We start from the raw sequence: 26,707 nt of genomic DNA, 5'->3' as shown, positions 1-26,707 counted from the left end.
TGGCTCTGAGCTGGACCTCGGCCTCCCCCTGGAGCAACATCTCTTCCAGAACCCACGCCCTCTCACTGCTACCTGCCCAGATAGGGCCCCTGTGTGTCCTGCCCACTTTGTCCACTCTTTAATCCCTCAACTGACCTCCCGTATGTCCCATTTCACTTTTCAAGCTACTCTGAAAAATAAACCTGCTCCAACAAGTTAACAGGAGTCTTCCTCTTATGACCAAAACCTGTCTGCATTTTAGCAGGGCCTTTGAGGAATGAGCCATATAAGTAGAGTTGCCCGATAAAATACAGTCTGCTCAGTTAAATGTGAATTTCAGATAAACAACAAAATCAATTTTTTTAGTATAAGTATAACCTGTACAATACTGAAGGCATAATTGCACTTTCAAAATTATCTGTTACTTATCTGAAATTCAAATGTAACTAGGTGGCTTATCCTTAGTTTGATAAATCTAACAACACTTCCCTTAACAAGACCCTTCTGCATCTGGTCTGGCTAGCCTCTCTGCCTAACACCTCTCACCACAAACTTCCCACCTGCTGCCCCCATGCTGTTCATCAACTGCCCTATGTCTTTCCTCTATGCTTCTGCAGCTGCCTAGTGTGACAATTCACCACATCTTCAAGGCCAGCTCAAAGTCACCTCCCCTGTCCCTGACCACCCATGACTTCTGTGCTCCCCACCACTCCATGCAGAATCCCATGCTGGTACTTGATTCTCTGGGGCCACCTCAAATCTGGTTGGGACAAACACTTCCTGAAGGCCAGCCACATCTTATGTATCCTGCTGGATGCCCTGCAACTGGCCTAGAAGCTGGCATGAAGTTCAGAACAAGGGAGTAACAGCTGCTATGTATTAAGGTCTTATAATGAACCAGGCACTGGGCTAGATGCTGTGCATGCATCATCTCATTTTATCCTCACAACAGCCTTTTTTTTTTTTTTTTTAAGTTTATTTATTTATTTTGAGAGAGACAGAGAAAGTGAGCGGGGGAGGCAGAGAAAGAGAGGGAGACAGAGGATCCAAAGCAGGCTCCATGCTCACAGCAGAGAGCCCGATGCAGGGCTTGAACTCGCCAACTGCGAGATCATGACCCGAGCCGAGGTTGGACACTCAACTGAGCCACCCAGGTGCCCCAATTCTTTATATCACGACAGCCTGTTTTAAAGGAGGGAGGAAACAGGTTTGGAGAACGTAAGCACCATGCTCAGGGTTGCACAGCTATTCATTCAACGGCAGGGCAGAGACATGAAGCCAGGCAGGCTGACTCCAGAGCCTGTTCTCTGGGAGTCTCTCTTACCAAATCAATGGAGAAATAAATGTATGTATGTATGTATTTTAAAGATTTTAAGTAATCTCTATACCCAACATGGGGCTTGAACCCACAACACTGAGATCAAGAGTCACATGCTGCACTGACTGGGCCAGCCAGGCGTCCTTCAATGGAGAAATTTATAATGGACTATTTTAGCCCAAAGGAGCAATTCCAGCAGAACTTTAAGAGGCTGCTTGGGAAGCTAATACAACCAAGACAGCTACTGGCTGAGCCTAAGCCCTGTCAAAGGGATGGAGAAAGGTGTATGTAACTTGTAGAACGGAGCAGGGTCAGGAGGTGGAAGACCCTCCATGCAGACAAGAGTGACAAACCACAGTGCTTGACAGCAGAAGGCACTTACCAAAAACTTGACTGAGGAGAATGAGAGTTCAGGAGGAAGGAAGGCATTTCTGGGGGGTTAGGGGAGAAGGCAGAGGGGAGGGTTTACGGAGTGGCTGGGATGGGAGTGGTGGGGAGGATTCCGAGAGACAGAGCAGAGGGCACTCCCAGTGGTACAAAGCATGGTAGACAGGCAAAAGGTAGTCCCAGACTTAAAAGCACCCAGAGCCAGAGGGATGATGCAAATGAGCATGGGGGGAGTCAAGGAAAGAGAGGTGAGGACAGTGTTGAACTGGGACCCCCTGGCTTAACAAGGGGCCCAGCCACCAACACCCAGCTACAGCTGGGTTCTGCCGAAGGGTGACTTCTATCCAGGCTATGGAGCCTCAGATGTTTTTCTTTTAAAAAGAAATCACCAAACTCCTGCTTGTTCTTTTTTTTTTTTTTTTTAATTTCCCAATTTCTAAAAGGTCAGAAGAACAAATAAAGCCTGTCATTCCACAGACCACACTTTTGCAGCCTCTGCTGTGAGAAATAAAGAAGTATTTAGTTGGAGTAGGGGCTGAGGAGCCTGGGCAGGGCTTGAACAGTGGGCCGTGCTGGGTGGTGGCAGGGGTTTGAGAAAGGAAGTGTCTAGGAAACAGGTGGTTTGGGTAACAGAGAGGACAAGGGCAGGGAACCAGGAGGAGACGAGTGGAGGAAAGGGAGGGCCAATGACCCTGGAAAGAGACAACTCATGTCTTTGCTTTGAGTGAGGGAGTGACAGGGCAGCCCAGTGGGCACTCTGCAACCAGATCATAATCTCCTGATGAGGAGGCCTAAGAATCTGTGTTTACAGAAGCTGCCGTAGGTGATTCTTATGACTAGGAAAAGGTGGGGATACTCAGGTTTCGTTATTAAGCAGAAGGGCTGACAGCAGGAAAGAAAAACATCTGGAGAAAAAAAAAAAAAAGATCCTTGTCTAGGAAGATGCCAGAGGTCATAATTACTAGATGTGGGTGGAGGTGCTAAAATGGAATGAACCAAGAATCTTGTTAAAATGTAGGTATTGGGGCGCCTGGGTGGCGCAGTCGGTTAAGCGTCCGACTTCAGCCAGGTCACGATCTCGCGATCCGTGAGTTCGAGCCCCGCGTCAGGCTCTGGGCTGATGGCTCAGAGCCTGGAGCCTGTTTCCGATTCTGTGTCTCCCTCTCTCTCTGTCCCTCCCCCATTCATGCTCTGTCTCTCTCTGTCCCAAAAATAAATAAACATTGAAAAAAAAAATGTAGGTATTGATTGGGTAAGTCTGGGGTGGGGCGCAACATTCTGCACTTCTAACTAGCTTCCAAGTGATGCTGATGCTGCTGGTCCTCAAGCACACATTGGGTGGCAAGGGTCTGGAATTGATGCAAAGGAGCCATTCCCCCTGACCTCCTACCCTCAGAAAGGGTCTTCAGGCTAATGGTGAACCAGGGCATGATATTTACCGGGGGAAAAACAAAACAAAAACCAGTTGTGACACCAATGACAAGATTCTGTGTCAAGTGACTCAGGAACATGAACTGTGCCCAGGATAGCTCAACCTGAAGTTTGGGAGCCAATGGTCATGGCTACAGGACATCCCAAGAATCTTAGAAATGCTCTGACCTGATAAGAGCTTAGCCAACCCTTTTCCCAAGGAACAAAATCAGGAACCCTCAGCCGGAGGCAATCAGCACATACCTAATTTGATTCCTCAAATATCTGATAAGCACCTCTCAGGCCAGGCCCTGGGAATACAAAGAACTCCCAGTGCAAAATCAAAGAGCTGACTCAGAATAGAAATGTCCTGGAGCACCTGGGTGGCTGAAGGGCATGATCTCACAGACTGTGGGTTGGAGCCCAGGTTTGTGGGTTCAAGCCCTGTGTCAGGCTCTGTACTGACAGCTCAAGGCCTGGAGCCTGCTTTGGATTCTTGTGTGTGTGTGTGTGTGTATCTCTCTCTCTCTCTCTCTCTCTCTCTCTCTCTCTCTCTCTGCCCCTCCCCTGCTTGTGCTCGCTCTCTCTCTCTCTCTCTCTCTCAAAAATAAACATTAAAAAAAAAAAAAAGAATAGAAATGTCCTCCAAATAAGGCATGAGAGGTAAGAGACAATTTGGGTGCTGTGATGAAATAAGGCCAGAGCCATTCCTAAAGCCAAAGCTTGGTTCAGCAAGGGATGTTCCCAGGAAAGCAACAGCCAATAAAGTAATTCAGCCAGAGTCCTAAATTTTGGAAACTGCAACACATGTGTGATAGGTGTGTAATGACACCTCATAGTGCTGAGAAAATGAATTAAAAGTGGCTGAAAATGATACAATGAAAATGAAGTGAAATGAAAATGTTCCCAAGTGCTTCAGCTAACAATAAGAGACTTTTTAACAGCTCCCTATCTTCCTTCTTCAGCTAACCACAATATAATCCAGAAGGACAGCTCTGGACCTGATTCCATTTTCTTTAAAAACTAACCTTTGAGGGGTGCCTGGCTGGCTCAGTAGGTCGGTGGAGCCTGTGGCTCTTGGTCTCGGGATCGTGAGTTCCAGGCCCGTGTTGGGGGGGGGGGGGGGGGGGGTAGAGTTTACTTAATAATTTTAAAAAGCTAATCTTTGGGTCAGATACAGGTCCAGATGCCAAGTTCTCTGCATCTTTCCTGTAATTCATGTAACATGTGGCAAAAGGAAACCTAAAGTATACTTATTTAAGAATGTGTGCATGCCCCCAGCCATCGACATGCCAGGCCCTGCCTGGTGAGTGGCTTTCTCCTGAGAAACTGCTCATTAAAACCATGCCTACAGACAGCCAAGAAGCTGTTCAGCCTGGGCTAGTTTCCCTAACAACGGTGCCCATATAAGGAATATGGCGACAGAACAAGGTGGTAAGAATCTGTCCATGTTTCTCCAGTGGCCCTCAAGGGAAAGGGTACACTGTCTAGAAGTGGCACAGTGCACCCCACGGCTGGACAGTCTGTCACTATAAAGGAGTGGCTATTTGGGGCTACCTGAATTGCCAATGCTCTCCCAAGGGACTTACAGGTATGAGAAGAAGGAAGGAAGTGCCTTAAACTGAGAGCACAGATACCTACGGGGAGGGATGTGAAATCGGGTGGGCTCTATCAGGGGCACTTTTCCTTTATTGGTATCATTTGTATTTTTTATAACAAAAATATATCCAACCACTATTTGCAAAATTAAATTTTATGGGCCCCTGGCTGGCTCAAAGAGTACAACTCTTGATCTCAGGGCCATGAGTTTGAATCCCACAGTGGCTGTAGAAATCACATAAGTAGGGGCACCTGGGTAGCTCAGTTGGTTAAGAGTCCAACTTCGGCTCAGGTCATGATCTCACGTCCACGAGTTCAAGCTGCGCATGGGGCTCTGTGCTGACAGCTCAGAGCCTGGAGCCTGCTTCGGATTCTGTGTCTCCCTCTTTCTCTGCCCCTCCCCTGCTTGCACTCTGTCTCTCTCTTTCACTCTCTCAAAAATAAATAAACATGAAAAAAACTTTAAAAAAACATAAATAAATGAATATTCTTTAAATAAACAAATTTTTATAGAGTATGAAGAAATCCAAACAATTACAAAGCTCCCTTTGCATTCATCCCATATGCATCAAACAAACCTTATTCTTTTTGCCAAGAAGACAGGAAAAGAGCACACTGAACATTCTAGTCCACTTGGATGTTTCTTGGTAAAAATTAACAAGGTCATTGTGGGGCACCATCTCTAGTGAGTTTGGTTCCTCTGACCCCAATCTCTCCTCCTCTGTCTACCCATCCTTAACAGATCCTCCTCTCACCCTGCCACCCCAGGGGTCTTTCAGAAATGCATCCTGGATCTCACCAATACCCTCCCCTGTCCAAGAATAAAATCAACACATCTTGGTAAGACATGCTCAGTCCTGTTTACTCGTCTACCTCATCTCTTTGTGTTCCCCCACGAGAACCACACTAAAGTACAGACTTGTCCTTCTCGATGAGCACCTGGCTTTCTGCCCATCCTGATACTCCTTCTAGAATACCCCTTTCCTCTTCTCTGCTCCTTCAAATCCTCCATGTCCCTAGGGACTCATCATGCCATCAGCCACTGCCTCTACTTAATGCTGCCTGACTCCAGTCCACTATCAAGGACTGGGATTCTGGCTCTGGACTCCCATATTATATATAGAGAGCTTACCCCACAGTACAGCTGAACACCTTGTTAACCTCTCCTTGAGTCTTTAATTCTTCATCCTTAGCACCTGGCCCACACAAGGCATATCATCTACTGACAAAAGCGAAGGAAGTTTCATCCCCAAGGCTCTGGTATCAGAAACTCACAAAATTGAATATCTGAATTTTCAGAATAAACCATGGGGGAAGTCAGTTGGCTTATCTTTCTCCAAACTCCTGCTCCCTGTACTCTGAAATACCTGTGCACTGTGGTGTCCTTAACACATCCCCAGCCTGGGCTGCAATGGACAAGAGGCTGGGTCTTTGTCCCTAGACCTCCTGGGAGTGATAGCAAAGAGGGAACCCAACCCTGACCGCCTCATCAGAGAAAATTCTAAACATCTCCCTTAATCTTTATCATAGTTCATAACATTCATTGACTTTTTAAAAGTTTGTTTATTTTTGAGTGTGTGAGAGTGGGAGAGGGGCAGGGGGCAAGGGGGACAGAGGATCTGAAGTTGGCTCTACTGACAGCAGAGAGCCTGATGCAGGGCTCAAACTGACAAACCGTGAGATCATGACCTGAGCAGAAGTTGGATGCTTAACCAACTGAGCCACTGAGGCACCCCCATTGATTTCTTTTTAATGTTTAACTAATTTTGATTTCTGGGAGAAATCCACTCTGTTAATGAAGAATTCTTTTTATACACTGCTAGATTCAGGATCATAATACTTTATAGAGGATTTCTACATTTATACTTCTGAGTGACATTGGCCTATAATTTTCTTTTCTTGTATTTATCAGATTTAAATCAAGGTTATACTAGCTTCTTTTTCAATACTCTGGAAGAATTTTACACAAAGTTAAACTGGAAACAGTCCCTCATTGCTTGGTAGAATGCACCAAGGAAACCAGCTAGGCCTGGAGTTTTCTTTAAGGGAAAATCTTTACTAATTAAATGTCTTTAATGATTATAGGTTATTTTGATTTTCTCTTTCTTATAGAATCAATTTTGGTAAATTATATTTTTCTAGGTAATTCCAAATATTTGAATTACAAAGACGACTGATATCTGGAATGCTGACCTTTAAGTGAACTTTGTAAGAAATTAAGTGCCTTATGATTCATAGGAGAATAACAGCTTACATGTGTACTGTATGTTACAGTTTATAAAAGTACTGCCCATATATAACCTCATTTGAAGTCTGGGTATCTTTAGTGATTTTTGGTATCTGATTATTGGCAAAGGGATGGATAAGTTCTGATTTAGCAGAACCATCTGATTCAGATCAACACCCTACTGTTGGCCATGCTAGGAAATTTTGTGGAGGCCTATGCAACTACTGAATTCTTCACTTCACTCCTGGGAGTCACTTGTCATGAACAAGGCAGACACCAAGTGTGTCGATATTAGGGTATGGGTGAGTATTCTGAGTTCATGGAAACCTTCCCTAAGGCCTGGCTTGGAACGTTAAGTCTGGGGGCCGGTATGTTTACTAATACGGGTCCCCAGGCCACGTGGCCTGGGAGGCAGAAGACAGCACGGGAAGAGGTGGAGGGAAGCACACTCACCAGGGCCTCAAAGTCCTTGCAGTCGTGGTGGGCATAGGACGTAGGGAAGGGCCGCAGCACCGAGTCGCGCTTGTAGCTCTGCAGCGCCGAGGCGAAGAGGCTGCAACGGAGGTCAGCGGCCAGCATGTCGCGGCCCACCGCCTCCCTGACGGCCGCCCAGCCTGCTGGCTGCATCCGGGTGGCGGCGTGTTGCCGGGGGAGACGCGCGGGTCACGGGCTAGGGCCGAGCCTGCGGTCAGCGCGGAGCTGGGCCCAGGGACAATGAGCCAGAGGAGACCAGGGTTCCCAGGCCCGGGGTGGAGCTAGGCCGAGGGAAGAGATGACCGGGGTAAGAACGTGCTGACGAGTGTCTTCGGCGGGGGGCCGGGCCGGGATGCTCGCTGCCCGAGGAGACCCGCCAGTCGAGTAGAGGGACCGGCTGGGCCCGCAGGTCAGCCTAGGGGGCTGGGCCTGGGGATAATGGGGCCCGGAGGGGGGTGTCCCAGGCCTGGGGGAGGGGCTATGACATGGGATGAGACGACAACGGCGGGAACGTGCTGACACGTGTCCTCTGCAGGAGCCTGGGGAGGGGGGAGGGGGGACACCCCCAGGGGGAAGCCGAGGAAGACCCCCCCCCCTCCGCTCCGGGCGAAGCTGCGGTGCCTCCCGTGCCTTCCTGTTCCGCCTCCAGTACGGCGCCTCCGAAGCTCCGGCGCTCGCCCGGCTGCCCCCGGCGCCGCCTGCGTTCCGCCTGCCGTGCACGTCCGCTCGTGGTGCCCTGCCTGCGGGTTGGACTCCGGGGCGGACGCCGGGCTGCGCGCCCCGGCCTACAACCCCTAGCTGCCACGCTCCCCACGCTGCTCCGCGCTCCTCCCAGCCCAGCCGAAGGCCCGCCCCTTCCCGCGCCCCCCTCCTCGCGGGTGCCGGGTGTGTCTCCCCGCGAGACCCGAAGAGTCCCCAGACGCAAGGTGTGCGGCCCCGGTGGAGTCGCCTACGCCCCTGCGTGCTATCCTCACAGAAGCCCTTGGTGGGGACTAGCCCGGGCGCCCTTTGACCCGCCCTTGGATTTACCTTTGTTCAAGCTTCGTGGACTGAGCCTGTTTGTCTCGCCTGGGGAATTGCTAACGACCTAGGCCTCCTGAATCGTTTCCCTCCAAAACTGGCAGCGCCATTTAACACCCAGAGCTACTACGTCTTAAAGTGCTGCACTGCTTACCCACAGCCAGATGGGGGTGAGTCTGGAATTCACATCCAAGTCTGAAAACCAAAAGACCTTTCCTCGGCTTTTCAGCCTCCAGAATTCACTGCATTGCTTGTCTCTGGCCTCTCCCATAAGGTGTGGCAAGATTTTCCTTTGGGGTCTTGTCAGAAAGACAGCCTGGCAAAGAAAGTAATGGGGGAAGCCAGAGGGGAAATTGACCTAACTGCAGGAAGGAAGGGACTAGATTCCCGATTCACAACCCCAATAGAGAAAACCCCAGTTTGGCCTCATGGTCACGTGGAAATCTAAGCACAAGTAATTGCTAATTCCTAGACCACAAATCCGGTCTCGGTACCATGCCCCCAACTCCCATACGCCAGCATCCTCTGAGAGAAGCGCTTCCCCTCCTTCCCTGTCCAGGATGAGCAGGACTCTGGGTTCAGGGAAGAAGTGGTCCATGACTTTGCACCGTATCTATGACTTCGGGAGGAAGAACAATACCGGACTCCCAGACACCACATGGCTTCCCAGGTCAGGCAATGAGCGCTGGCTGCTCCCAGGAGTCCATATCAAACCTCTGGTTGCTGCGAAGACCGGACTGGTCCAGACACATGGAAAAGTGTTTTAGACCCTTATGTCCTCAGACAAGACCCCTAGTACCCCCAGGACCTTATGGACTCAGGAATTAACATGGCTGCTGAAGCTCAGGCCCAGAAAGGCAGAGCTGGTAGCAGTGGGGCAGGAGACCTGGGAACCCTCCTTCATTCCGCCTCTTCTTCACTGTGACCCCTTAGACAAGGCCAACTCCTTGGCCTCAAGGATTGTTTGTTGAATAAAAACATGAAATGTGCTTTCTGGATATGTTTTCTCACATGAAATGAAAATCATAGTAAAACACCCACATCGCAACAGGGTTTGGGAAACCCTCTGAAGATGCAATTCTCAGGGTCTGGGCATTCTACAGAGCAAGTTGATCTATCTAGTTCCATGCCATTGTGTTTGCTTCCTTTTTTTTTTAAAGTTGATTTATTTTTAGTGATCTCTACCCCAATATGGGGCTCAAACTCAGGACCCTGAGATCAAGAGTCCCATGTTCTTCCAACTGACCCAGCCAGGCACCCCTGTTTATTTCCTTTTCATATTTTTTTTAAAAAAAAGCTTTACTGAAATATAATCTACAGCCCACACAATTCACCCATTTGAAGTGTAAAACTCAATAGTTTTTAATATAGTCACAGATATGTATAACCATCACTACAATCAATTTAAAACATTTTCATCACATTCAAAGGAAACCCTATGTACTTAGGGGTGTTTTTCCATTTATCTAGATCTTTAAAAAAATTTTTTTTCAGCAATGTTTTGTAGTTTTGTGAATAGAAGTCTTGTGCTTCTTGGGGTGCCTGGGTGGCTCAGTCGGTTAAGCATCCGACTTCAGCTCAGGTCATGATCTCATATTTCATGGGCTCCAGCTCTGCATCTGGCTCTGTGCCGACAGCTCAGAGCCTGGAACCTACTTCAGATTCTGTGTGTCCCTCTCTCTCTACCCCTACCCTGCTTGTGCTCTGTCTCTCTTGCTCTCAAAATAAATAGAATATTTTTAAAAACTTAGAAGTCTTTAATTTAATTAAATTTATTCCTACATATTTAATTCTTTTTCATGCCATTGTGAATGGAATCATTTCTTAATTTCATTTTTTTTTAAGTAGACTCCATGCCCAACATGGGACTTAAACTCATCAGCCTAAGATTAAGAGTAGCATGCTCTACCAACTGAGCCAGCCAGGCGCCCCTTTTGATTTCATTTTTAGATTGTTCATTACCAGTGTATAGAAATATAATTGCTTTTTGTATATCAATCCTGTATCCTCCAAATTTAGTGAATGTGTTCACCAGTTCTAACAGGTTTTTTTTTGTACATTTTAAAGTTATCTATATATAAGATCATGTCATCTGTGAATAGAGATAATTTTCCTTCTTTCTTTCCAATGCAGATACTTTTTATTTATTTATCTTGCCCTGACTAGAACTTCCAGTACAGTGTTGAATGGAAGTAGTGACAGCATATATCTTGTCTTGTTCTTGATCTTACCAGAAAAGCATACATGCTTTTTTTTTTTTTTTTTTTAGTATGATGTTAGCTGTGAGTTTTTCAGACCTGTCCTTTGCCAGGTTGAGGAAGTTCTATTCCTAGGTTGCTGAGTGTTTTTCTCACTGTAAGAGTGCTGAATTTTGTCAGCTACTTTTTCCACCTCTACTGGGATGATCATGTGATGTTTGTTTTTATTCTATTGATACAGTGTATTACAGTGATTTTCAGATGGTTGAACCAACCTTGCATTTGTGGGGTTAAATCCCACATATTTATGGTATATGATTCTTTTGATATGTTGCTGGATTTGGTTTGCTAGTATTTTATTGAGGACTCTTGCATCCATATTCATAAAAATATTGGTCTGTAGTTTTCTTGTGATGTCTCTGGTTTTGATATCAAGATAAATCTGGCCTCATAGAATGAGTTGGGAAGTAGTCACTCCTATTTTTTGGAAGATGGTGAAGAATTGGTATTAATTCTTGTTAATTAATAAATGTTTGGTAGAATTCAGCAGTAAAGCCAGATGAGCCTGGGCTTTTTTTTGTAGGTAGTTTTTTTGTTTTGTTTTGTTTTTGAACGTTTATTTATTTACTTTGAGAGAGAGAGAGAGAGGGAGAGAGAGAGAGGCATAGAGAGAATCCTGACGCAGGGCTGGAACCCACAAACTGTGAGATCAGACCTGAGATGAAACCAAGAGTCAGACGCTTAACTGATTAACCCACCCAGGTGTCCTTGTTTTGTTTTGTTTTTACCAATTCAATCTCTTCACTTGTGATCAGCCTATTCAAAACATCTGTTCTTCTTGTATCAGTTTTAATAGTCTTTAATAATTTATCTATTTCACCTAAGTTTTCTAATTTATTGGAATACAATTGCTTATAGTATTTCTTTATAATTGTTTTTATTTCTGCAAGGTAAGTAGTAATGTCCTTTCATTCATTTCTGATTTTAGATTTTTTTAAAGTAATCACTACACCCAACATGGGGCTCAAACTTATGACCCCAAGATCAAGAGTCACATGCTCCACCAACTGAGCCAGCCAGGTGCCCCTGATTTTTTTTTTCATTAAAAAATTGTTTTAAATCTTTTTTAGCATCTGTCTACAGAATCATAGTGTCTCTCATTTGACCTACTCTTAAAATTTTTTTTCAATGTTTATTTTTGTTGAGAGAGAGAGCGAGAGAGCATGCGCATGTGTGCACAACCAGGGGAGGGACTAAGAGAAGGAGAGACAGAATCCCAAGCAGGCTCTGCACCATCAGCACAGGGCCTGATATAAGGCTTAAACTCACAAACCACAAACCGTGAGATCGTAACCTGAGCCAATAACAAGAGTAGGATGCTTAACTGACTGCACCACCCAGCAGCCCCCAGATGCCCCTGATTTTATTTTATTTATATATTTATTTTTGGGAGAGCGCAATTGGGGGAGGGGCAGAGAGAGTGGGACAGAGGATCCAAAGCGGACTCTACACTGGCAGGCTGACAGCAGCAAGCCCGATGTGGGGCCCCAAGCCACAAACGGAGAGATCATGATGAGATCATGACTAAAGTGGGGTGCTCAACCCACTGAGCCACCCAGGTGCCCCTGATTTTAAATAGTTGAGTCTTCTTTTTTCTTACTCAATCTAGCTATAGGTTTGTCACTTTTTTTTTTTTTTTGACAGAGAGAGAGAGAGAGAGAGAGAGAGAGAGAGAGAGAGAGAGAGAACAGGGGAGGGGCAGAGAGAGAGAGCCCCTCATGACCCTGAGATCATGACCTGAGCCAAAATCAAGAGTCAGATGCTTAACTAACTGAGCCACCCAGAAGCACTAAGGTTTATTACTTTTGTTGGTGTTATCAGCCAACCAGCTTTTGGTTTCATTGTTTGCTCTATTATTTAATAGTCTGTATTTCATTAAGTTCTGCTCCAGTCTTTTTTATTTCCTTCACTCCGCTTGTTTCAGTTTAGTTTACTCTTCTTTTTTGAATGTGTTAAGGTGAAAGTTTAGTTTATTGTTTTGAGAACTTTCTTCTTTCTTAATGTAAGCATTTACACCTATAAATTTTCCTCTAAGCACTCTTTGAGAAAATTTGTAAGTTATGAATTTATAAAATTTCCTCTAAGCACAGCACTACAGCTGCATCCCATGAGTTTTTATATGTTGTGTCTTCATTTTCATTAATCTCAAGTGTTTTATAATTTCTCTTTTGATTTCTTTTTCGACACATTGGTTATATAGGAGTGTGTCATTTAATTTGACTGTTTTTGAGTTTCTCAAATTTCTTTTTTTGTGGTCAGAGAACATTTCATTTCATTGTGGTCAGAGAACGTATTTTGCATTACTTCTATCCTTTTAAGTTATTGAGCTTTGTCTTATGGCCTACCATATGCCTATCCTGGAGAATGTTCCATGAGCACCTGAGAAAAAAAATGTATATTCTGCTGTTGTTGGGTCAAGTGTTCCATAGATGTCTATGAGGTCTCAGTGGTTTATAGTATTTTCAAATCTTATATTTTCTTATTGATTGTGTATCTAGTTGTCCTATCTAATATTGAAAGTGGAATATTTAGGTCTCTATTATTGTGGAATTGTCCATTAATTTTTGTTAAATTTTGCTACATGTATTTTGGTGCTCTCTTATTGGTGGGTGCTCTATGTTCATAATTGTTATATCTTCCTGATGGATCAGCTTCTTTAAAATTATAAAATGTCTGTCTTTATCTCTAGTAACATTTTTTGTTTTAAACTCTATTTTGTCTGATATTAGGATAAGCATTCCAGCTTTCTTTTGTTTGCTGTTTGAATGATATATCTTTTTTCAGCCTTTAATATCCAATCTACTTGTATCTTTGAATTTAGTGTGTCTCCTGTAGACAGCATATAGATGGATCTTGTTTGTTTCTTTGTTTGTTCTAAATCAAGTCTGACAATCTCTGCCTTTTGGTTGAATTCTTTAATACATTCACATTTAATGTTTTCATTGATATACTTAAACATATACTATACTTTTTGTTTTCTATATGTCTCAGATCTTTTATGTTCCTCTATTCATACTTTTACTGATTTGTTTTGCATTAAATGAATATTTTATGATTTAGCATTTTAAATCCTCTACTGATTTTTTTTTAACGTTTATTTATTTTTGAGACAGAGAGAGACAGAGGATGAACAGGGGAGGAGCAGAGAGAGGGGGAGACAGAATCTGAAACAGGCTCCAGGCTCTGAGCTGTCAGCACAGAGCCCAACGCAGGGCTCGAACTCATGGACCGTGAGATCATGACCTGAGCCGAAGTCGGACGTTTAACCAACCAAGCCACCCAGGCACCCCCTCTAGTGATTTTTTTAATGATTTTTTAAAGTAATTTGCCTAGTGATTTCTCTAGAGCTTACCATACACACCTTAACTTATCAGAATCAACTTCATATTTTTACTAACTTAATTTCTGCAATATATAGAAATGTTTCTCTTATAGCCCTCTTTCCTTACCCTTTTTTGTAGTCTGATTGTTAGGTCACATCTATAAATATTACAAGCCAAACAAAATATTGTTATTTTTACTCTGTATAATTTTATGTCTTTTTAAAGAGGATGAGAGAAGAAAAGAGAGTAAGTATATATTTATCACTTTTGCTATATTAACACTCTTATTTATCATTTCTGGTTGTATTTATATATTCTTCTGGATTTGAGTCACCATCTGGAGACATTTCTTCTTTTTTTTTAATTTTATTTTTTATTTTTTAAAATTTACATCCAAATTAGTTAGCATACAGTGAAACAATGATTTCAGGAGTAGATTCCTTAATGCCCCTTACCCATTTAGCCCATCCCCCCTTCCACAACCCCTCCAGTAACCCTCAGTTTGTTCTACATATTTATGAGTCTCTTCTGTTTTGTCCCCCTCCCTGTTTTTATATTATTTTTGTTTCCCTTCCCTTATGTTCATCTGTTTTGTCTCTTAAAGTCCTCATATGAGTGAAGTCATATGATTTTTGTCTTTCTCTGACTAATTTCACTTAGCACAATACCCTCTAGTTCCATCCATGTAGTTGCAAATGGCAAGGTTTCATTCTTTTTGATTGCCGAGTAATAATCCATTGTATATATATACCACATTTTCTTTATCCATTCATCCATCGATGGACATTTGGGCTCTTTCCATACTTTGGCTATTGTTGACAGTGCTGCTATAAACATGGGGGTGTATGTGTCCCTTTGAAACAGCACACCTGTATCCTGTGGATAAATGCCTACTAGTGCAATTGCTGGGTCATAGGGTAGTTCTATGTTTAGTTTTTTGAGGAACCTCCATAGTGTTTTCCAGAGTGGCTGCACCAGCTTGCATTCCCACCAACAATACAAAAGAGATCCTTTTTCTCTGCATCCTCGCCAACATCTGTTGTTGCCTGAGTTGTTAATGTTAGCCATTCTGACAGGTGTAAGGTAGTATCTCATTGTGTTTTTGATTTGTATTTCCCTGATGATGAGTGATGTTGAGCATTTTTTCATGTGCCGGTTGGCCATCTGGATGTCTTCCTTGGAGAAGTGTCTATTCATGTCTTTTGCCCATTTCTTCACTGGATTATTTGTTTGGGTGTTGAGTTTGATAAGTTCTTTATAGATTTTGGATACTAACCCTTTATCTGATATGTCGTTTGCAAATACCTTCTCCCATTCTGTCAGCTGCCTTTTAGTTTTGCTGATTGTTTCCTTCGCTGTGCAGAAGCTTTTTATTTTGATGAGGTCCCAGTAGTTCATTTTTGCTTTTGTTTCCCTTACCTCCAGAGACGTGTTGAGTAAGAAGTTGCTGCGGGCAAGATCAAAGAGGTTTTTGCCTGCTTTCTCCTCAAGGATTTTGATGGCTTCCTGTTTTACATTTAGGTCTTTCATCCATTTTGAGTTTATTTTTGTGTACGGTGTAAGAAAGTGGTCCAGGTTCATTCTTCTGCATGTCGCTGTCCAGTTTTCCCAGCACCACTTGCTGAAGAGACTGTCTTTATTCCATTGGATATTCTTTCCTGCTTTGTCAAAGATTAGTTGGCCATATGTTTGTGGGTCCATTTCTGGGTTCTGTATTCTATTCCATTGATCTGAGTGTCTGTTCTTGTGCCAGTACCATACTGTCTTGATGATTACAGCTGTGTAGTATAGCTTGAAGTCTGGGATTGTGATGCCTCCTGCTTTGGTTTTCTTTTTCAAGATTGCTTTGGCTATTTGGGGTCTGTTCTGGTTCCATACAAATTTTAGGATTATTTGTTCTAGCTCTGTGAAGAATGCTGGTGTTACTTTGATAGGGATTGCATTGAATATGTAGATTGCTTTGGGTGGTATGGAGACATTTCTTTAGTCCAATACAGCTTTGCTCCCTCACAAACTCTATGTGCTCTTATTGGCAAATATGTTACATTTCCATTTTATAGGCCCAACAATACATCATATACATATTGTTTTACATAATTGTCTTTTAAATTAGTTAAGGGAAAGAAGGACAACAAAACTGCATGTATTCTGTCTTTTATAATTACGAGTGTTTTTTGGCTTCTTGTGTGGACTCCCATTACTATCTGAGGTCACTTACTTTCAGCCTGATGAACTTCCTTTAGTATTTCTTGTAAGGCAGGTTTGCTAGCAACAAATTCTCTCAGTTTTTGTTTATCTGCAAATTTGCCTTCGTTTTTAATGTTTATTTATTAATTAATTTTTCTTTTTTTGAGAGAGAGACAGAGCATGAGGAGGGGAGCGGCAAAGAAAGAGGGAGACACAGAATCTGAAGCAGGCCCCGGGCTCTGAGCTGTCAGCACAGAACCCAAAATGGGGCTCGAACTCATGGACTATAAGATCATGACCTGAGCTGAGGTTGGCTACTTAACCGACTGCGCCACCCAGGTGCCCCTGCCTTCATTTTTAAAAGATAGTTTTGGGGGCGCCTGGGTGGCGCAGTCGGTTAAGCGTCCGACTTCAGCCAGGTCACGATCTCGCGGTCCGTGAGTTCGAGCCCCGCATCAGGCTCTGGGCAGATGGCTCGGAGACTGGAGTCTGTTTCCGATTCTGTTTCTCCCTCTCTCTCTGCCCCTCCCCCGTTCATGCTCTGTCTCTCTCTGTCCCAAAAATAAATAAACTTAAAAAATAAATAAATAAATAAAAGATAGTTTTGTTGGATATAGGATTCTGGTTGGCAGCTTTTTTCTTTGAGCACTTTGAACATGTCATCCTACTGCCTTCTGGCCTCTATTGCTGCTGATGAGAAGTCAGCTGTTAATTTTATTTGTGTTCTGTTGTAAGTGAGGACTTATTTTTCTCTTGCTGCTTTCAAGATTTCTTCCTTGTCTTTGGCTTTTGGCATTTTTAAAATCTTTTTTTAAATGTTTATTTATTTATTTTGAGAGAGAGAGAGAGAGAAAGAGAGAGAGAGATTGAGAGACAGACTGAGACTCTAGGGAGAGGGAGAGAGAATCCCAAGCAGGCTCCATGCTGTCAGCACAGAGTCCAGCTCAGGGCTTGAGCTCACAAACTGCAAGATTGTGACCTGAGCAAAAATCAAGAGTCAGATGCTTAAGCAACTGAGCCACCCAGGAGCCCTGGCTTTTGGCATTTTTACCATGATATGTCTATTGGTGGATCTCTTTGAATGCATTCTACATGGGATTCATTGGGCTTCCTGTATATGTAAATGATTGTTTTTCTATTATTTGGGAAGTTTTCAGCTATCATTTCTTCAAATATTTTTTCTGCTCCTTTCTCTCTTCTCTCCTTCTGGTATTCCCATCACATGTACATTGATGTGTTTAATGGTGTCCCCCATTTCTCTGAGGCTCTGTAATTGCTCTTCATTGTTTTCTTCTATGTTCTTTGGATTACATAATCTCTATTGATCTATTTTCAGGTTTGCTAGCTCTTTCTTCTGCTAGTTAACATCTACTGTTAATCCCTGTGGTGAATTTTTTATTCCAATTTCTATACTTTTCAACTCTAGCATTTCCATTTGTTTTTATTAATTTTTATTCTTTTAATTTTAATTTTTAATTAAAAAATTTTTAATTTAAAAATTTTTAATTTATTTTTAATTTTAAAACTAAGTTAAATTTATTTTTCATTTTAAAGAGAGAGAGAGAGAGAGTGCAAGTAGGGGAGAGGGGCAGAGGGGGAAAGAGAGAGAGAGAATATCAAGCAGGCTCCACACTCAGCATGCAGCCCAACATGGGGCTCCATCCCATGACCCTGGGATCATGACCTTAGCCAAAATCAAGATCAGATGCTCAACTGATGAGGCACCAGGTACCCCTCCATTTGTTTGTTTTGAAATAATTTTTATCCCTTTATTGGTATTCTCTATTTGATGTGACATTGTCCTCATATCTTCCTCTACTTCCTTAAACATATTTATAATAGCTACTTTCAAGGCTTTGTCTGTTAAACTCAACATCTGGTTGCTTTCATAGGCAGTTTTTTGTTGACTGCTTTTTTCCCCAGTGTATGGGTCATACTTTCCCTTTTTCTTTGCTTGTCTCATAATTCTTTGTTGCAATGGCAAATCCAGGTTGTCATCTGTGCCTCTGACAGACCAGCTACAAATTGGAGATTCTCATGACCCCGCCTCCTCAGATTTAATTCATTTGCTAGAGTGACTCACAGAATTCAGGAAAACAGTTTACTTACTACATCACTGTTTATTATAAAAGCGTATGACTCAGTAACTGTCAGATGGAAGAGATACATAGGTCAAGGTATATGGGAAGGGATGCAAAGCTTCTGTATTCTCTCTGGGTACACTGCTTTCCCTGTATCTCCATGTTTTCACCAACCCAAAGCTCTCTGAACCTCATCTTTTTTTAATTTTTATGAAGGCTTCATTACTTAGGCATGATTAATTAAATCATTGGCCATTGGTGATTGATTCAACCTCCAGCTTCCTCTCCTCTCTGGAGGTGATTAATATCACCATATCAATAGTGATAAGTCATGTTGATATATGTACCCTTGAAATGAGGTGGTGAAAATGGCAACATATCTATGTAGTCTTCCTCTCAAAAACACATTACCCCAGTCTAATTGTGAGAAAACCATCAGACCAGTCCCAGTAGAGGGACATTCTACAAAATATCTTACCTGTATGCCTCAAAAATATCAAGGTAATCAAAACAAGGAAAGTCCAAGAAACTTAAAGCCCAGAGGAACCTAAGAAGACATGACAACGACATATAATGCAGGATCATTAATTGTAACAAGTGGACCATACTAATAATAACATATTAGTGATGGGGCAAATGGGTGTGGGATATGCAGAACTTTCTGCAATATCTTCCCATCTTTTCTGTAAATTTAAATTTTTTCTAAACAATAAAGTCTATTTAAAAATATATGAGTGTCAAATAGAGTTTAGGGTTTAGAGTTTAGAGTGCAGGGATGATTTATCATAGAATATCTGTGGATGTAATTTTCCACATTAATAGATTAAAAGAGAAAAGTCATGATTATCTCAATACTAACCTATACTACAAGAAAAAAAAAATCACAGCAAACTAGGAATAGAATGGAACTAGCTTAATTAGAAGAGTTTCTACCAGAAACCTTTTGAGGCCCAGTACAAAATGAAAATACAGGCCCTGTTCAAAATTACTAAGAATTTCATGAAGGCAACTGTAGAGCTGGGCTTTATGAGCAAAGAGCAAGTGTATAGACTGCTTGCCCATGAAGCCCCACCTGTCTAACATCAAAGTTCGCATTTAATAGTGGTCCAATGAAAGCCATGACCAGAATGGGAAAAAGACACCCACTATCATTGCTTCGGTTCAGTGCCTCCTCTATTAGAGTTCCCAATTAAATAAAACAAGAACAAGAAATAATAAAATGTATAGATTTATGAGGGAAAAACAAAGTTGTCACTTTCAGATGATATACTTGTCTACATACAACATCCACTAGAATCTACGATCATTAGAACAAGAGTTTAAGGTCACCGAATGCAAGAGCAATAAGTAAAAGTCAGTTGTGGCAAGCAGCCTCTTCTCTGCGGTCCTGTCCACCCATCCTTTGTGGAGTATTCAATAAACTTCTATCCCGTTGAAAAAAAAAAGTCAATTGCGTTACTATATACCAACAATAAACAATTATAAATTGCGATTTAAGGGGCGCCTGGGTGGCTCAGTCAGTAAGCAACCAACTTCAGCTCAAGTCAAGGTCTCACAGGTTGGGGAGTTTGAGCCCTGCATCAAGCTCTCTGCTGTCCAGGTGGAGCCTGCTTCAGATCTTCTGCCCGCCCCTCCCCCCGCCCCTCCCCTGCTCATGCACTCTTTCACTGTCTCAAAAATAAATAAACATTAAAAAAAAAATGCAACTTAAAAAATCTATACTAATCACAAAACGTACAAGATATTAGGAGTAAAGTAAATCTTGGAGCACCTGGGTGGCTCAGTTGTTAAGCCTCGGTCTCTCAATTTCAGCTCAGGTCATGATCTCCAGGTTCCTGAGTTCAAGCCCCAAGAGGGTTCTGCAGGCTCTGCGCTTAGGATTCTCTCTCTCCGCCCCTCCACCACTTTTGCTTTTCCTCTCTCTCTCAACACAAATAAATAAACTTAAAAAAAAAAAAAAAAGAGTAAAGCAAATCTAACAAAATCTCTATAGTAAAATTATAAAACTATATTGAAAGACATAAAAGTAAGTCTCACTGAAGGGGAAGATTTATAACGTTCATGACTATGACACATGATGTTACACGATATATGAACATAAACAAATAATGAAATGAGACTTTGATGCTTCCTTCCCAGTTTAAGAAAAAGGATATTGCTGACACCTTTGAAACCCTCTATAGGCCTTTCCCCAGTCACAGCCCTCGCTTCCGACAGCAGGTGAACACTACCCTGAATTTTGCATTAACCATTACTTTGCTGTCCTCAAGGCTTGCCCCCTCTCCGCAGCTATCAGAAAATTCTTTTATTTGAAACAAATCATACGCAAAGCTCCAATTTAGGAATAGACAAAATCAGAATGTCACCAGTTGACCAGGACGAAATTGAGACGTCAGGCAGCTGAGTCTCCGCTTTGCCCCTTAAAAGTGGCCCCAGAGCACCGATTTGAATACTTAAATTTCCGGAGTCTAAAGGGCGATTACACAGGTTCATTTGCATACCCATAATACACTGCAAACAGTATAATTGTTTACAAGTAAAATAAACTTATTCATTATCCAACTTTTCTAAGTGTGAGCCTATTATTTTCAGAATTCCTTGAATAAATTTTTGCAATGAGTAACGCTTGTGATAAGTAGCTACCCTTTGCGTACTAGGGGTTATATTTACTTGGGAAATGAGTTAGTAAAGCGGGGTGGCATACTCTGGTTTCTCTTCAAATCGTATAAATCTTTCGCCTTTTACTAAAGATTTCCGTGGAGAGGAACAGTTCTGAGTTTTACACCAATTTTTCGAGGTCCTGTAGTTAACAGGACTACCTGTGTGGTTTAAATGAAAGGTTTATTTAAAAAGTGTTATGCGTTCGTTTTGAAGTTCCTTAGGAGTATTGCTTAGTCGTTATTATTCGGTAGGGATGGCGTGTGTCCAAAATGTTTAAAGTTTACTGATTTTAGGGGTGCCTGGGTGGCGCAGTCGGATAAGCGTCCGACTTCAACCAGGTCACGATTTCACGGTCCACTTCAGCCAGGTCACGATCTCGCGGTCCGGGAGTTCGAGCCTCGCGTTGGGCTCTGGGCTTGATGGCTCGAAACCTGGAGCCTGTTTCCGATTCTGTGTCTCCCTCTCTCTCTGCCTCTCCCCCGTTCATGCTGTCTCTCTCTGTCCCAAAAATAAATACACGTTGAAAAAAAAATTTTTTTTAAAAATAAAGGTTACTAATTTTAGTGGAAACATTAGCAATTAGTGGGGTGTTTCGCGTTTCAGCTATTGTGCTTATTTTGTCCTAAAATATAGTTCAGTATTCAATAGAGCATTTCCAGTTATAAGGAATGTTTGTACTTAATTCTTGGTGAAATGAAAGGGGGAAAAGCAAGTTTGAGGAGAGAGTAAGTATTAAATCTCTTGGGTATTTACCTTACACTTCTTGCATTTTACGGTCACATAACAGTTTACAGCATCACTTACTTACAAGGCACAAAATATTTTTTCTTTGCATCTATTTAAATGTATGCTGTTGTAAGTTACTTTACGAAAGCTATACATGTGATCTTTAAAATGTGCACGAGGAATAAATATTTCCAAAATTCTTTTAGGAACCATAAAAGTTTGGGCTCCCTGACTTTTAGCTGATGGGCCTTGTGGCAGGAACTGAGCACTAAAGAGAAGCAGCGCCCCTTTGTGGCCGGTAGAGAGGCTGCAGCAGAATGAGCAAGGAGTCCTAGGAAGTAGGTAAATTTGGGGACAAGAGCTGAGACTCTAGAGGCTTTGTCCACCTCCGCAGGAGAGTCTCTCTCCGCTGCAAGATCGGTAAGCGTGAGGTGTTGCTCCTGTGCTCACACTTGCCACTTGTAGCTGTGGCCCCTGGGATCCGGCCACAACAAATATGAACCAAAAATCAATCCATAAGAACAGGTAGAGGGGTGCGGTAAGGGGGCGGCCCAGTGGGTTAAGTGTCTCTCGGTTTTGGCTCAGATCACGATCTCAGCATTTCGTGACTTTGACCCCCAGGTCAGGTTCTGTTGTTGACAGTGCAGAGCCTGCCTGGGATTCTCTCTCTCTCTCTCTCTCTCTCTCTCTCTCTCTCTCTCTCTCTCTCTCTCCTTCTGTGTCCCTGCTCATCCTGTTTTCTCTCAAAATGAACTTAAAAAATAAATAAATAAAATAAAGAACAGGTAAGGATGATTTAACAATCTCTTTTTAATTTTAAAGTTTATTTGAGAGAGAGTTCATGTGGGGGGCGGGGGGGCAGAGATAGAGGGAGAGAGAGAATCCCAAGGAGGCCCCAAGCTCATGATCTGAGCCAAAAACACTTAACTGACTGAGCCACTCAGGTGTTCCTGAATTAACAGTCTCAACGCAGATCTCCACTGGCAGAGATCAGAGAAAACCGTTTAATAAAAATCTCATGAATGCAGAAAAAGTATTTTATAAACTTGAATACTCATTCATTATACATATATTCATATAAACATAAATATTAATCTTAACATAGTAGAAATTGAAGGGAATCTGCCCAATCTAATGAAGAATATCAACCTAATGTTACATCACGTGTAACCTAGTGTTGTAAACTTTCCCTTTAGAGTCAGAAAGAAGGCAAGAACAAATCAAAATTTCAATTGAAAAATTACAATTAGGGCACCTGGGTGGCTCAGACCTGTTAAGCGTCTATTGATTTCGGCTCAGGTCATGATCTCACCAGGATGAGATGGAGCCCCAGTGGAGTGCACTGAGCTAAGGATTGGGATTCTGTCCCTCCCATTCTCTCTGCCCCTCCCTCACTTGAGCTCTCGCTCTTAAAAAAAAAAAAAAAAGGGTGTTGTGTGGCTCAGCTGGTTAAGTGTCTGACTTCGGCTCAGGTTATGAGCTCACGGTTTGGGAGTTCGAGCCCCATGTCAGGCTCTGTGCTGACAGCTCAGAGCCTGGAGCCTGCTTTGGGTTCTGTGACTCCCTCTCTCTATGCCCCTCCCCTGCTCGTGATCTGTCTGTCTCTCTCAAAATAAACATTAAAAGAAAATAAACAATTTCTTTTCATTCACCCCCCAATTCAACTAATGGTTTTTATGTTTTGTATTTTTTTTTTTCAGGTTATATCTTGTATTAAATATCAGTATAAATTGCGGCCAGGAATGGAACTGCCAGCCACATCATAAACAATGACATTGTTCCAGTCCCTCAAACTCCACATTTGCAATCAGAGATGGGTTCACACTTTGGAATCAGAAGCCCCCTGGAAACTCCGTGACTCCCTATGGAGCCTGGAATGCTAAAGACAAAATGAACTTTGTGGCTAACTGGTGAAAGCTGCCCAGAACCCTTCCAGAATGAAGCAGGGTAAGGTCCAGAAGATGAAGGTTCCCTCAAACTTAGGAGCAGGTAAACGCTCTGATATTCAGAATTGCTCCTTTCCTGTTCTATTAGTGCCTTAGCCCCTAGCCAAGGCCTGTGAGGGTAGCTATTACATAGGGTGAACTTTACTTGTCCATGGAACTCTAGCTTCCCATTACATTGTAAAATATTGCAAGCATGCAAAAAAGTATCAAAACAAATGTATGCTTAGAGGAACCTCACAAACATCCCTCTAAATGAAAGAAGCCAGTCACAAGAGGCCACAGTTTGTATGCTTCCATTTATATGAAATATCCAGAATAGGCACTTTAGAGATAGAAAGTAGATTAGTGGTTCCCAGAAGGTAGGGAACGAGGTGGGGAGGGGGGCAAATAACTGCCAATGGGTAGAGTTTCTCTTTGAGGTGACAAAAATGTTCTAAAAGTAGATAGTATAGGGGCACCTGGTTGGCTCAGTTGGTTAAGCTCCCAACTTGGGCTCAGGTCATGGTCTCGCGGTACAGGAGTTTGAGCCCCACTTTGGGCTCTGTGCTGACAGCTCAGAACCTGGAGCTTGCTTCAGATTCTGTATCTCCCACTCTCTCTGCCCCTCCCCTGCTCACACTCTGTGTGTGTGTGTCTCTCTCAAAACTAAATAAACATTAAAAAAATTTTTTTAATAAAAAAATTAAAAAATACTAAAAATAAAATAAGATGGTGGTCATGACTGCATACTAAAGTCCATTCAATTATACACTTTAAATGGATGAATTGTACGTCAAGTGAATTATATCCAATAAAGCTGTTTTTAAAATGTATTAGACAAATTTAAATCAAATATATGTCCAATATGATTGACTTGTTAGCAAAAGAACTGACAAAGTGGGGGGGGGGGGAGTGCCAATTTAAAGAAGGGGTCAAAGTTGGGACGGAAAATGTTTATATAAGCAGGTAGAAAAAATAAAAAGGTGCAATTTCCTTTCTCAAGGTTGTTCAGTTACCCCAAATGCTAGAGAGGACCCTTGTACACAGGTGGGATCCAACAACTGAGAACAGCACATTTTTGTGTGTGTGTATTTTAAGCTCCCTTTATTTCTTTTTTAAAATATAATTTATTGTCAAACTGGGTTCCATACAACACCCAGTGCTCATCCCAACAATAGAACAGCACATTTTAAAAGCATAGTATAAGGGTGGGGTGCCTGACTGGCTCAGTTCTGCCTCTTGATCTCTCAGTCATGAGTTCAAGCCCCACATTGCCTATAGAGATTACTTTAAAAAAAAGAAAAAAGAAAAAGGAGAATAAGAGACTTATTCTCTTAAGGAGAATAAGGAGACATGGGATCCGAAACGAGAATACAAGATTTCATCTCCCAAAGTAGTATCAGGTGGGGCAGGAAACCTGAAACTGAGCACATTAGGCTCCAATTTTAAACAGGACACTGCCAGGAATTTTTCTCAAACGGCAAAAATGCACTGTTCAAGAGTGTACACCCTGGGAGCGCCTGGGTGGCTCAGTCGTTAAGCATCTGACTTTGGCTCAAATCATAGTCTCCTGGTTCCTGAGTTGAGCCCCACATGGGATATGCTTGAGCCCAGCTTTGGGATTCTCTCTCTCCCTCTAGTTCATTTGCGCGCGCGCTCTCTCTCTCTCTCTCTACAAAAAAAAAAAAAAAAAAAAAAGTACATACCCTTGAGGCGCACGGTTAAACCAAGGACAAACAAAACACCAGGTGCTTACACAGCTTAAGAAAAAAGTCACTTTTAGAACTCTTGTATGCCCTTCCCAGCCTTACCCCTCACTCCCCGTGGAGGAACCACCGTCCTGAATTTTGGGTCAATTACTTATTCTCTAATTTTCTCTCTTTCCATTTAATGGTAAAGTCTTCATTCAACAGAAATAAAATTCAGGTGTACAAATAACAGAAACCTGAGTCTCTTTAATCAAGACGGAGTTTGGATCCCACTCAGCCAGTACTCCGCTCGCCCCCTAAGGGTGACGCCGAGGTACTGCGTGAATACTAACCTATTTTCTGAACCAAAAGAGCAGTGACCCAATGATTTGCATACCCACAGTGCACTGCACCGATACCGGTTGAAAGCAACAAAATTAAAAAATTCTTCCACTTGTATATCTTAAAAATAGACCCATACATACATATTATTCTAGAAAATTTTACTAGGGCATTGACTCTTGTCGTTAGTTAGTCACCATCAGTGAACCAGGCGATCATTTTACCCGAGTTGCAGGTTAGGGGTAGCGATCGCATACTCTGGTTTCTCTTCAGATCGTATAAATCTTTCGCCTTTTACTAAAGATTTCCGTGGAGAGGAACAATTCTGAGTCTTGAAACAATTTTTTGAGGCCTTGCACTTAGCGAGGCTATATATCGTTAAAAAGAATAGAGTGGGTTTTTCTTTTTGCTTGTGGTTGTTTGCTGCTTAAGATTAGGTAAGAGTTTTGTTCAATATGTCTTAACTGCTGCTATCGTGTCTTGTTTTAGTTGCTTATTACGCGCGTGATTCCCGAAATTACGTGTCTGTTTCGGGTTCTTTTTAGTTTCTAGAAGCAGCTCCTTTGGGTTTTGAGGTTTTTTTTTTTTTTTTTTTTTTTTTAAAGCGTTTGTTCTTTATGTGGGTGGTTTCTTTGAGCGGAAAAAAAGAAGTTGGGTACATAATTAAGGGAAAGAAAGGTGTGTGAGGCTTATTGGGTTTATATATTTAACCTACAAAATCTAAGCTCTTCAATGTAAAGCCAATATAGGACATTAGAAATTTTACATCTTTATGGTGGTATAGTTTCTTCTCCACTTTATACGTAATTTACTTTGAGAGAGAAAAATATGAGCGAGTAGAGGAGGGAACAGAATCTCAAGCAGGCTCAATGGCCGCCCAGGTGCAGGGCTTTATCCCACCAATGGTAAGATCGTGACCTGAGCTCAGAACCAAGAGTCAGACGCCTAACTAATTGCGCCGTGCAGGCGCCCCTTGCCCTTTGTAATTTTCAATTAGTATTAGCTGCTCTGCAATGAAGTGCTCAACCAGCATGATGGAACTAATGGTATTGGGCAACACAGCTCTTTATAGTATTACACTGTATGGACTAATTTATGGATC

General features: G+C 42.4%; 1 protein-coding gene, 1 long non-coding RNA gene and 2 other non-coding genes across 14 annotated transcripts in view; 3 read left to right on the top strand and 1 right to left on the bottom strand.

Moving 5' to 3' along the window:
- The window catches only part of PARP16 (poly(ADP-ribose) polymerase family member 16), a 28,716-nt gene extending 19,319 nt beyond the window's left edge, over positions 1-9,397 (bottom strand). For 6 of the 7 annotated variants that reach the window (XM_045059157.1, XM_019832226.3, XM_045059158.1 and 3 more), the window contains exon 1: positions 7,374-8,018. In XM_045059157.1, coding sequence (XP_044915092.1) covers positions 7,374-7,547 — 174 coding nt within the window. In that variant the 5' untranslated portion in view covers positions 7,548-8,018. Of the gene's footprint in view, positions 1-7,373; positions 8,019-8,423 lie in introns of those variants that run through there. The other variant, XM_023255195.2, reaches the window with a different exon arrangement.
- An 11,566-nt stretch (positions 9,398-20,963) lies between these two features.
- LOC111561018 lies at positions 20,964-21,080 on the top strand. Its single transcript, XR_002743389.2, has one exon. It is a non-coding gene; the product is annotated as a U5 spliceosomal RNA (small nuclear RNA).
- Positions 21,081-25,850: 4,770 nt separating this feature from the next.
- LOC111560808 overlaps positions 25,851-26,707 on the top strand; it is a 40,532-nt gene continuing 39,675 nt past the window's right edge. For all 5 annotated transcript variants that reach the window (XR_006599116.1, XR_006599117.1, XR_002742889.2 and 2 more), the window contains exon 1: positions 25,851-26,042. This is a non-coding gene — a long non-coding RNA (uncharacterized LOC111560808). The remainder of the gene's footprint in view (positions 26,043-26,707) is intronic.
- Positions 25,859-25,975, top strand: LOC111561019. Its single transcript, XR_002743390.2, has one exon. It is a non-coding gene; the product is annotated as a U5 spliceosomal RNA (small nuclear RNA).

Source organism: Felis catus, chromosome B3, assembly GCF_018350175.1.
Source record: "Felis catus isolate Fca126 chromosome B3, F.catus_Fca126_mat1.0, whole genome shotgun sequence".
In the NCBI taxonomy this organism is placed as follows: domain Eukaryota; kingdom Metazoa; phylum Chordata; class Mammalia; order Carnivora; family Felidae; genus Felis; species Felis catus.
The sequence above is the reverse complement of the archived record's forward strand: the minus strand, read 5'-3'. Positions and strand labels throughout refer to the sequence as shown.